This window comes from Octodon degus, unplaced genomic scaffold, assembly GCF_000260255.1.
Source record: "Octodon degus isolate 3935 unplaced genomic scaffold, OctDeg1.0 scaffold00147, whole genome shotgun sequence".
In the NCBI taxonomy this organism is placed as follows: Eukaryota; Metazoa; Chordata; class Mammalia; order Rodentia; family Octodontidae; genus Octodon; species Octodon degus.
The window spans coordinates 3,682,723-3,695,561 of record NW_004524723.1 but is presented as its reverse complement, the minus strand read 5'-3'; the positions used below and the strand labels follow the sequence as shown (position 1 = coordinate 3,695,561).

At 40.8% G+C, this 12,839-nt stretch overlaps 1 protein-coding gene across 11 annotated transcripts in view; it reads left to right on the top strand.

Annotated features, from left to right (window-relative positions):
- Window positions 1–12,839, top strand: part of Kalrn (kalirin RhoGEF kinase) — a 733,834-nt gene that overhangs the window by 234,292 nt on the left and 486,703 nt on the right. For all 11 annotated transcript variants that reach the window (XM_023702250.1, XM_023702249.1, XM_023702247.1 and 8 more), the window contains exon 3: window positions 2,678–2,792. In XM_023702250.1, the coding sequence (XP_023558018.1) occupies window positions 2,678–2,792 (115 nt within the window). The remainder of the gene's footprint in view (window positions 1–2,677; window positions 2,793–12,839) is intronic.

Here is a 12,839-nt window from a genome sequence, read left to right as displayed (position 1 = left end):
CTCTCTCTCTCTCTCTCTCTCTCTCTCTCTCTCTCTCTCTCTCTCTCTCTCTCTCTCTCTCTCTCTCTCTCTTCCTTTTCCCTTCTTGAGTTCTGCAGCCTGCTTTACCCTTGGGGGCAGGACACTTCCCCTCAAACCCACTCTGAATCCTTCCCTCTCCATTATCCTCCTTTTTTAATACAATGACAGGCTTGCAAAGTGTTTCCTAAAGAATACAAGGTTTGATCTTGCAGCCTTCTTTTTGATTCCTTAATCCACACTTACCGAAAGGAGGCAATTATACTTCTCCAGGCTTCCTTTCCTCCCTCTTCCTTCTCTACCATCTATAACCTCCCCTCAGCCATGGTTCTTAAATTCATGTCTTCTAGATCTGTACTGGCTCAGGCTTCTCAGGGACAGTGCCAACCAGCCCTCCAAAGGCCGTAGTCTTAGCCACCCTTTGACAGAACCTTAGCTTCTTGTGTCCCAATCATTCTACTTGTAAGAAATCAATGGACAGTGTGGCAAAAAACAACCAATCAAACAACCAACTCAAATCAAACAGCCAACCAGGAAAACACTGAATGGTGAAAGTGATTACAATGATGAGGTCAGACTAAAGGGGAAGATTAAGTCTGTTGGAGGAAACCATTAAATTCAATTCCTCTGTTTCCTTTATGTCAAGTGGACAGCATTTGGGAAATGGGTCCATTCCTGAGGCAGATGTGACCAGAAGCAGGGTGCCTGGATCTCAGCTTGTGATGCATCTGCATACATCTGCCCTGCTGTGGTGATGGTGGAGATAGGCCTGGTGGTACCGAGAAGCCTTGGTCCTGTTTGATGTTTTCCTGCATGAAGTTACCTTATTTTGTCCTCTGGGTATCTTGCATTGGTCGTTTCTGGCCCTATAATAAGGGGGAAATATTACTTTAAAGCTCATAGTTCGGAAAGGCTTAGGCTACTCTACCTTTCTTGTAAGACACACGTCTCTTGAGGCCTGAGTGTTTACCTTCTTCCCAGTGCTGCTATGGCCATGCTGACCCCTTTCCTTTCATTGGATTCTTCTGGGTTTCCATCTGGGGGTGTTGGTGGCTGCTTGACATTCAGGGTGGGACATCTGTGATCAAGATGTAGAAATTCCCTTTGTGTAAATAGCCAGTATCTGCAAGCAACGTATTCACTGCACATTCCCATCTGACCCTCCTGACAAACTTTGTTCTGCTTCCTAATCATAGTGTCCACTAAGAAATGAATTTTATAATTATATAGTAGTAAATATGTAGAAAGTTTTGAAAGTGCAGGAAAGAAAAATTAGCCATCTAGAATCCTTCCTTAAGGATAACAGTGATTATCATTTTGGTGTATCCTAGCGTGTGTGTGTGTGTGTGTGTGTGTGTACACACACGCACTCTTTCTTTCTTTCTTTCTTTCTTTCTTTCTTTCTTTCTTTCTTTCTTTCTTTCTTTCTTTCTTTCTTTCTTTCTTTCGTGGGACCGGGGATTGAACTCAGGCCCTTGCGCTTGCCAGGGAAACGCTTATTCTACTGAGCCATCTCCCCAGCCTGCACAAACTATTTAAAAGACATTTGTAATTGTAGTTTGTACATATGTACTTGCAGTGATAAGACCTTGAGAATCCTTGTACCTTATAAGATTCATGTATATGCTCCTCCAGCAGGAATGACAGGTGGCACCCAAGCAGGCCGACCGGCAGGCAGGCTCCTGGGCTCTGTATGGAACTCTTGTTGTCTTTCCCATGAGTCTGAAAATTTCCCTGCAGGGCTGTCCCAGATGGATGCTTCTTTCTCACCATGGTAGTCAGCTCATCTTGAGCACTCTATCTCACTGAAGTTTGCTAAGAGAAGAGAACTAGGGGTTGAATTCCCAAAGGGCTTTTACCCAGCTTGTTTCCTGAATAAGTATAGTTATCATGACCTTCTCATCACCTCACATGTGCAGAGGGCTTTACTCTTCAAGCCCCTTTCCCATGTCCCATTTCATCTGTCCTTCCAGCAACCCTGCAGGGTGTTGGTGTTAGTTCGTTTTTGTTTTTTTTTGTTTTTTTTTTTTTTTTTAGATAAAATACCCAGCAGACACAATTTAAAGAAGAAAAGGTTCATTTTGGCTCATGGCTCCAGAGGTTTCAGTACATGGTTAGTTGGTGCCAAGGCAGAAACATCATAGCAGAAGGATATAGCAGAGAAAAGCTGCTTGTTTGGTGGCACTCAGAAAATAGAACAAACAAGAGAGCCAGAGTGAGAGAAGGGGCTGAGGACCAGATGATCCCTTCAAAGGCATGCTTCTCGTTAGCCCTCCCCCTGTCAGACCTCATTTTAACAGCACACTCAGGAATGCACTGATGGGTTAGTCTGTAGATGAGGTTGGTGCTCCCACATTTTAATCACCATCCAAAAGCTCCTCCTCTGAACACATGCACCTTTTGGGGGGGCATTTTTATTTCAAGCCTCAATAGTCCTCACTCCTATTTTTATTTGGCTTTTACAGATGAGGCACCAGAGATATCAAATTTACATATATTACCAGCCTCTAAAGCCTTACCTTGTCCTAAGCCCTGACCAGATTTTGTAGGCACCACTTTGCTGCTTGTTGTTTTAGCACTCAGTTACAATTCATGTTCCTCGGTGCTAACTTTCCTGGCTGTTTTTTTTTCTTTAACTTCCTTCTCTTGTTCCTTGTAGGGGGCCGTGATAAGCGAGGTGGACCCATCTTGACCTTCCCTGCTCGCAGCAATCATGACAGAATAAGACAGGAAGACCTTCGGAAACTTGTGACGTATTTGGCCAGCGTGCCAAGGTAAGTTGAAGGGGAATGGCATGCAGGGGAGGGGAGTTGGGCTGATGCCAGTGAGTTAGAAAGAGCATCTATGCCTGCCAGGGTTTTTTCTGCCCTTGGAGTGGACTCTAATTATTCCTGGAATCTCCTCACCCATTGTTTCCCTCCTTCCCACCATTCCTATTGTTCCTGCTAGGATTCATATGAAAGGACAGGGGAGCTGGCAGTGAGAACTATGGGCAGAGGTGAGGGTCTCAGGCGAATGGGAGACAGTGAGGCCTGGGACAGAGGGACAGGAAGCTACTGTTTACCTTTGGGAAATGGGGACTGGTTGCTTTCACTTTGACTTGCACAGTGAGTTTTTAGAATCTAGTTTGTGAACAAACTAGACTTTAGAGTTTGGGGTAAATAACTACACCTATGCCACTTGACTAGAGGTAGTCCTTGGCTCCATCAGGGTCCTGCATTTTATTTTTATTTTTTTTTTTTTTTTTTTTTGTTTTTTTTTTTTAAAATTTTTTATTCTTTATTATTATTTTTTAAAAATCCTTGTGTCAAGGGCTGACTTTCAATAGATCGCAGCGAGGGAGCTGCTCTGCTACGTCCAAAACCCCGACCCAGACGCAGGTTGTCTACGAATGGTTTAGCGCCAGGTTCCCCACGAATGTGTGTTGCGTGATGGGCGAGAGGGCGGCCCCCTTTCTGGCCGCACCCCGTTTCCCAGGACGAAGGGCTCTCCATACCGGTGGGTCCTGCATTTTAAGAGAGGATAATATTCTTAAGGTTGGGATTGAAAATTAGTTCTTAGTAGTCTTATTTTTGTATGTATTAAGTATGAATATACATACAATACAGATATGTAGTATGTGTGATTAGTTTAGATTTCATTGGGTGGAGAGATTAGGGAGGAAAAAATCTAAAAGACTTCTTCAATGTAGAGGATAATCATGAAAGAAATATTGAGAAACACTGTATAGGTGATAGTAGCCACAGAGGTGGACAGTGGGGACATGCCAAAGACATGGATTACATCCTTTGAGAAAAACTTTTAAACTTGAAGTGTTTGAGACAGTGAACTAAAGAATAGATTTTTTTTTTTTTATGAAGAGGTCTTTGTAGAGAAGAAGTATTTCTGTCTGTCTCAGAAGCAAGGAGATGGGCTAAATAACCCATAATTGATCTAGATGATTTGGCAATTTAGTCATCTAGGGGCTAAGAAGTTTTTAAAAGCACCTTGTCCAAGTATGCTATTCACAGGCATGAAACCAAGCACTTTGTAAAGCAATTTAGAAGAACTTTCATGGGGACCAGAATGGACTCTTAGCTCGTTTACAGCCAGAAGAAACTGGAATCCCAGGAGATGTGATGGATACATTTTTCTACTTTCATGCTCATTACATACCTGTAGCTGATACAGGCTTATCTTTTCTTTAGAATAAAAGTGGGAACAAGTTGGAAGAACACTTTTCTTCACTCTTGATTTGTTAAAGATTAGAATAAGACAAATCAGAAGAAATTTTAAAAGAAGAGAGTTATAGTGGGATAAAGTGGAACAGAACCCAAGACTGGCTGAATGGAAGGTCATGAAAACAAACAAACAAACAAAAAATACAGTATCTCTGAAGGAGTGTATTACACACAGGCTCTCTGTTTCTCAAATGCTAGTTATAAGCATTATATTCTGAGCGTCTGAGAGCAGATAGTTCATCATAGGCTGGAAGCTGTGAAGCAAGAATGCTGGTGTCCCTTTTAGAAGGAATAATTGTTCTGCAAGGCCTACAGCTTCCCTACCAACGGACTTACATTCTTTAGAAATGGGAATAGTAGTTAGCTAAATACTGATTAGTCCTGCCTATTGGTTACTGACTAATTCTGATGGCCACCAGTTCACACCAGTCCATGACAAATCCTGGAAAAAAAATCGGGGACAGAACTATTCTAATGGCAGTGGATCTTGGTTGGAAAACTAAATAACTTAATGGATCAGTTAGAGTTTGCCACTCTTCTGCCTAGCCACTGATTTGAGAAGGAGAACTATGAAAATGTACAATTAAAGTAGATGATTTGGTGAGAAGAAATGATTTATTGTAGGTCATGCTAAAAGGGCAGGCTTCTGTTTGGCAATGGAGTATTTACCAGTATAGTCAAGTCTGTAGGTGACATTTCATATTCACTTATTCATAAGCTTATTTATTATCTATTTAACAGAGCCTTTATATGGCAGGCAGATTAGCATTCATAGTAAGCCACAAGAGATATTTGAGGAAGTTATGGAAAATATAGGTATTTCCCTACATAGTGCCAAAGCAGGTGATACTGAAGAGCAACACAGGATGAACTGCACTGGCTGCATGTGAGGTGAGTCAGCCAGCAGAAGACAAAATAGTAGGGCAAGGGAGTGATGGAAGAGGACTTAAGACTAAGGAAACAGCCTGTGTATTGGTCTTTGGGGCATTATTCTGGAATAGATGATAAATGTGATTGTGATTAATGAATAAGTAGTTGTTCTACTATCCAGTGGGTAGAGTAGGCCACATCTGGACCACTGCATTGAACCCTGCAGTATTCAACTAGTCAGCCCCATAGTGAAGTTACAGTGCTGTGAGAGAAGAAGCATGCAGAGGAAGCCACAAGCCATGTCTCTGCAGTTGAAAGAGTTATGTTTGCTGGCAGTCATGCAGATGAAAAAGAAGTGATTGCAACTGTCTGGAGAGCTGACTCAAACAAGAGAATAGGCACAGTCTCTGTTGTACCTGTGAGTAAAAATTGGAGGTGAGGTCTCAGAAGTGGAGGAAGAACCAGCTACATGGAAACTGTCTAGCAGTGGTATCAGTGTCTCCAGTCTTGTCCCTGGACACAGGATGATCCTCTGTTAGAGACGCTGTGCAAAGCATTCCTCCACTGGGTTGGAGAAAAGTAATTTCTGACTTTTTACTGCCCCAAATTCTAGGTTGATGTGGTATCCTGAGAGTAAAAAGATACTGAGACCTAGATCACAGTGGGGGTTATGTGGAGATGGCTCTATGCTTGAAGAAGGAATTTCTGATTACTGTATCTAGTAAAGAAACCTGGAGTTTTTCTTGCATTGAATTCCTCCTTTTCATCATCATTGCTACCCTGCTCTATCACAATCATCTTTCTGCTGCTCCTAAGGGCACCAGTTGACATATGTGCCACTTAACTCTGCTCTTAGTAGTGCTGCTGAGATGCTGAGTGTTCTGTAAGGAGTGCAGGTGTCATACAAGTGAGGAAAGATGACAAGAAATTAGGAGAGGTTATTCTGTAATGCCAATCAAACCAAGGTGCCTTTATTTGTCACTTATTATTTGATAACATTTGCTCTTGTTCTACTGATCCCAGAGAAAGATAAATTGTGCTTGTTGCCAGAACTATCTTTGTGCGGCATCACCAAAAAATAGGAATAAGTGGAGAGAGCCAGAAAAGACAGTTAAAGGAAGAGAAGGTAAAAACTGCAAGGGTTTCCTCCCACTATTTGCAGCATGAGAGAGCCTGAACCATCCTGTCATCATCAAATGTGTTTTGTCGTTAGGGCCTTTGAGATATGCTGTTAGTGCCGTGCCCTTTGTTCTGAGGCCATCAATTAAAGAAGGGTGCAGGGAGGAAGCAAGGTGACAGAAAGTCCAGAAAATAGGATCAATGAGAATAATATGAAGTGACATTGTTACCTTTATATTTGCCTAAAATCTACAACTTTTAAAATTCACTTTATGCTGGGCATGGTGATGCACACTTGTCATCCCATTACTTAGGAGGCTGAGGCAGGAGGATTGCTGTGAGTTTGAGACCAGCCTGTGCTACATAGTGAGTTCAAAGCCAGCCTGAACCACATAGTGAGAGTCTGTATGAAAAGAAAAAAAAATCATTTTAAATTTCTTTTCTTGCCCATGTGTGGAGAGTTTGTAAATTCTGTTACAATTTCCACACATTTCCCAGCAGTATCAGTTAAGTGTCCCTATTGTAAACTGTGTATAACACAAGTACCAAGGAGCAAATCATGTCCTGCTACCCTGATAAGGAACATAAAATCACAGTAATAACTGTCATTGTTAGTTATCACTGTCCTTAGGATGACACTAAGCTTTGCAGGAACAGTTGGACAAGCATCATAATATAAACTGAAGTTGTTGAGCTTTAGTTTCCAGCTCTACTACTCTACAGTCAGGAAATGCATGTCTACTGAGGCTGGATGGTTTAAGAATATCTGAAGGACAGTTTATAAAGATGTAGGCAGATATAGGAGAACCAGTAAAACTGAAACAACACAGAGTAGACATACCCCTTGTAGGCCTGAGTGGGCAGGGTAAATATCAGCTCTTTCAAATATATAGAGAGGAGATTATTAGAGACATCAGCCAGGAGATTTAGGGGGTGATGCTACCACCTATGATGATTTTCTAGGGGGACAGGGAAATCAATATCCTGACCTCACTTTCCTCCCATTTTCTGATATTCTTTCGTTGTTTGTAACATTGGCTTGGTGTACCCAAAAGCCAGATGACATAGGAGTCCACTGATGTGACCCATGTATGTCAGTCAGTCTTCCAGGGTCCCAGGTATTTGGGAGGAGAAGATTGAGAATAAATTCAAAATTCAAATGGGAACTATATGGCACAGCATGAGACCTTGGGCATTATTATTCAACATTTCAGGGTCCAATATTCTGATTTTTTAAAAATGTATTTAGTACAGGGTCTACAAGGTCTCACTACACAGATTGGATTTGTAGTGACCCTCCTGTTTTTCAGCCTCCCAAAATGCTGGGATTATAGGTGTGCACCACCACACCCAGTCTCATTCCCTGTCTCAACATGCCCTAGGGGTGGGGCCGGCACTGCACATCCCGGATCAAACCTGGTCCCTGTGTCTAATCAGGTGCTTTAGTCTACTGAGCTATCTGGCCAGCCCAACATTCTGATTTTTAATTTATGAAAAGAATGTTGACATACAAGGATGTTGTGAAAAAAAATCATCTATCAATCTCTCTGTTGTACCTAGGTATACAGTATTTGTTACTCTATTCTCTAAAGAAGCATAATAATAGTAATACTAATATATATACATATATATGTATGTATATGTATATATGTGTATACACACAGAGTAATATTTGATACATAGCTAGCAAGGAGTAGATGTGAGTGAAAGTAATAAATCATAATGGTAAGATGAGTACTTGGGATCTGTCCCCCAGCACAAGGGGCAGAGTAGCTCCCACCCTTTATGCAACCTAGAGCTTCTGTCCCCCAACCCCACCCCCAACTACCCATCCAGAAAGAAAAAAATAAATGGAATTTTATTTTTATCTGTCTCTTGTTTTTGATATAATTAACCATGTGCTTTTATAAACAATATATTGTTTGGTTTTGCTTGTTTTGAGCTTCATAAAAATGAGATTGTACCATATGTAGTCTTCTGTGACTAGCTTTTTTGAGCAAATGTGATAGACAGCAATATGGATGAATCTTTAGACTTAATTTTGAGTGAAAAAAAAGCCTAACTTTTGACTTTGAGGGCTCATAAATAAATTATTAATAGAAGATTACTGTGGTACTAAAGTGTCTCTTGGAAGAGTTTCCCCTAGTTAACTCAAATGAGGAAAATTGATCATAATTACTTTTCCCAATACTTTGAGTGGATGTAGTTGATATTGATATCAAAGAACAAGTTAAAGTTTTTCCACTTACTATGATTGCTATTAAGTAAGATAAAGGATGTCAAGTCTTCACACAGTGCCAGGCTACACTGTAGATTCAACTAAGGTTAGTTTGCCTCTCTTCTGGTCTCAGTGAGTGTGGCATATGTGTCAATTTCAGCCCTGAAACTGTGCTGAGATGTAGGCTTGATCCTAGTACTGTGGTCTTGCAGCATGTGGCACATATGCCCTTATTGTTAACTGGGATGAGGAAGCTTCACAGGGAGGTTCCTGAGCAGAGGTTGGGAGCATTAAGAGAGTTTTACCAAAAGTACAGGGGTAGAAGCGGTCCTGGCAGAGGAAATAGCTCAACGAGAACATGAGGCAGGAGAAGACCACAGTTTTCAAGTTAAGTTCCAGAAGCCCAGAATGGTGGTGGCTGAAGAAGTCTTTTGGGAGAGTGGCAGGGAAGTGTATAGAAAGGCATGTAAGAATTCTGTAGAGCCAGTTGAGAAGTTTTACTGAGAGACAGTAAAGAGCAGCTGAAGAGCTTTTCAGTAGAATGACAATAAAACTGCACTGTAGAAGATTCACTCTGACTGCTATGTGGGAGATGAAGAAAAAGCTAAGAAATCAAGACACAGTTGCAGTTATATAGGTTCAAGATAAGAGTAGTGATTGTTTTATTAATAATTTACTAGATTTGGTGCAGGCATGTTTTGAAAGAATTTTACAGCATTAGCTCAATTCTCAAAGTACTTTGAGATGGTGTTATTGTTCCTAGTTTACTTATGGGGAAACGGAGGTGCAGGAAAGTTAAATAATGGGCTTATGGGCACAGAGTCAGGATAATATGGACCTACATAGATGGTACAGCACAAGAGTCTGTGCTTTTATCTGCGGAAGAAGTGAGGAGGTCAGAGTGATAGAAGAGGCAGCAGTGACATAGTGCAGAGGACCAATTTGTGGAGAGTGACAGGTGGACTCCAAAGGGTAGTCTGAGGCTGGATTGGAACAGAAAGGAAAAAGAAGACAATGATAAGGAGGTGGGGAAGACAGATGGAATGATAGTGGGCAGGAACTACCTGTGCTTCAAACTTGCTTTCCCAAAGGTTCTCTTTGGTACCAAAATACAGAGATTGCTTCAGATAGAAAATCAAGTAGCCATTGCCTCAATATTGGACTGCTGCTGAGGAAGGCAGCCATGAGATAGGGAAGTTGTGTATACTGGAGATGATGGTGTGAAGGTGGATGCAGAGTTTCAGCTTTGGACAAGCAAACTCTGTTCATTTATGCTTGTATGTGGATGATAGCCAATGTGATTTAGCTAACAAATTACACCAAGAGATGTAGGGGAAAACACAAAAGCAGTTAACATCATAGGAATTATATAAAGAGAGGAGTAGAAGACTATCACTAGCAGAGACTCTGAATGTAAAACCTGGGCTAGCTGAATGGGCTGTATTGATTATACTATACATTTTTCTTGGGTCTGAGATGTTTTCTCCATGCAGCTGCCTGTCTGTTTGTTCCTTGGTGTCAGAAGCATAATTCTGGAATTGCTGCTTAATACACATTTTGAGGTTGGTTCATTTCTATGGCCATACCACCACTGAAGGCTTTGGCAAGTCTGTCTGGTCCTGTATCTGCGGAGCTAGAAAGACTTATGGAAACAGCAAAAAGAAAGTTGTTAGGAGGAGGCAGAAGAGCCAGGCATGATGCTTTAAGTAAAGACCCACGAACATTTGTGATTCCCTGGAGAAGAATGACATAAGCACTCAGAGGCAGAGACCATTTAGTTATGAAGTGATTATCAAGAGCAGATCTGGTTATTCCAGGACCTAGTTGTCATGGTTTGGGTTCTTACAAGGGGAACAATATAATACAGGGCACATTTTATAATTTATAATGACTCATCCAAGAATTACATACAAATACAGGAAACCTATCCACACACTAAACACTAAAGAATTCAGCTGAGGGCCTAGAGCTAGTAACAATGCCTCCTACAAGCCTAACTAAAGGCCTAGAGCCCACAGTGAAGTCTCATGCGGGCCGTCTTCATGGATCTGTGCCCAAAGGTTAGTGGTGCAAGCTAGAAAGTCTGTGCCAATGGGATGAAGGATCTGTGCTAGCAGGCTGAGGGATCTGAACTGGATCTAGGAAGCAATGCTCAAGGTAAGCACCAGAGCTCCCCCAAAAGTATAACAGCTGTCTTCAGCAACAGTGAGGTCCTAAGCTCTTCCTTCAGTGAGGAAAGCTGAGTTCCTCTGAGGAAAGCCAATGCAGCAAGCTTCTTCATAAAGCTGAGGAGTGCACCATTTTCCCCTCTGGAACCAGGATGCAATGCTCAAGATGAGGAACAAAGCTCCTCCAAAGTTCCTTAAGAAAGTCAGCATGACAAGGTCCTCCAGAAGAATAACCCAAGAGAACTAGCAGCTTCCAACAGCTTCTCCAAACAGTATCCCTAACAGCATTTTGGCAGCTTCTCCTATTCTGCCTTTATGCTGCTGGCAACAATCCTTACATAGGCCTCCCACAGCCAGCACCACACCAGTTCAATTCAGCTGGGTGTAATAAGTTGACCACCAGTTAGAAATCCACTACAACAGCAAACACCTTTGAAAAATAAATCAAGGCCCCCAGCACTGGACCTAAGGATTCTGGTAAGAGGTAGCATTATTTCTCTTTCACATGTTTTTCATATTGTTACCACAGAAGGGGCTTTGGGCATTGTCATTGGCCTGGTAGAGTGGAATGTGGCCTAGCACAGACAGAAAGAGCAGCTGTGGAAATAATACAAGAGTTCCCAGTCCAAGAAAAGCAGACTCCAGAGCCCTGCTTTCTTCAGTATGCATTATTGGTTCACAAATTTCTTCACCTGGAAAATAGGCATAAAGATATTGCCAACCACAGTGGTGGTGATGGTTACATGGGTTGATGCATATGAAGTACCTAGTCCAGTACCTAGTACACAGGAAGGGACTATTATGAGTGGCAGTTTCTGCTTTGCCTTGCTTGAAAGTAGAGATTGTGTTTTGTTGTTCATTCTTCAGTGTCCCTATCGCTGTTGTGTCAAAGTTAGAGTTAGAGTTATCTCTAATTATAGGGTTAAAGCTAGCAATAACTATAGTAAAGATGTAGTCAATAATATTTAGTAGGCTTGTGATAGACACTATGGGAATAAATGCATATGCCTAATAGTCTTGACTTACTTTTTTAAATATTTAGAAAAATATTTCTGTATTATAGAAAATATGTACAGAAAGATAAATAATTTTTTTTCTGTAATTAGGACAAAGTCTGTGGAGTTTACAGGGTCTCACTATGTAGATTGGACTCATAGTGATTCTTCTGTTTTCAGTTTCCCAGGTGCTAGGATTATAGGCATGTACCACCACACCCAGTCTCAGTTGCCATCTCAGCACACTCTGGGGGTGGGGCCAGCACAGTAAACTGGGGATAGAACCCTGGTGGCTGCACTCTGCTTAAGCAGGTGCTTTAGTCCACTGAGCTATCAGGCTGGTCTGAGATAATTTTTTGAAAAACATAATTCTCTCAGGTAGAGGTAATAAGAATTAATATATTGACATGTTTCCTTCTTGGCTTTTTTAGAGCTTTTTAAAGACACAGTTGAATTATATCATTTATGCAATTTTATTTCTCTTTCCAAAATATTTTCATTATATTAAAAATTTGTATCTTGGGATTCATTGTATTTTAATTAACTTTATCATCAGACATATAAATCATTTCCATCACACTGGAGAGAAACTCTATGTATGTAAGCAATGTGGGGATGGCTTCACTAGTAACAGTTCATTTTATATTCATAAAAAGAGTCACACCATGGAAAAACTCTATGTATATAAGCAATGTGGGGAAGCCTTTGCTAAATACAGTTCACTGTATAGACATAAAAGGAGTCATATTGTGTAGAAACCCTCCACTATGTATGAAAGCAATGAGGGAAGGTTTTCATCAGCCACAGTCACTAAAAAATACATTGGGGGGAGACCTTACGTATGTAAGAAATGTAGAAAATTCTTCAGTTACTCCAGCAATCATAGCACTTAAAAGTATCACAGGAAGTTAAATGTAATAGTTCCACAGGTAAATACAATTATTTGTTTGTTTTGTAGATTTAGTATTTTTATTGGCATTTTGTTTTGTTTTTAGTGATTGTGGGGCACTGAAATTCTGATTTTTGTTAATTGTCATTTTCCTACTATATGCTCCATAAATTCTTGGTGTATACATTTTTTATTTTTTTCCATCGTAGGTTTCAAATTGGACATCATATTTTATAATTATGATGGATATTTTAAAAAATATTTTCTATGTATGTTTTACACTGTGTTCAACTATTTTCTCTCTCTCTCTCTCTCTCTCTCTCTCTCTCTCTCTCTCTCTCT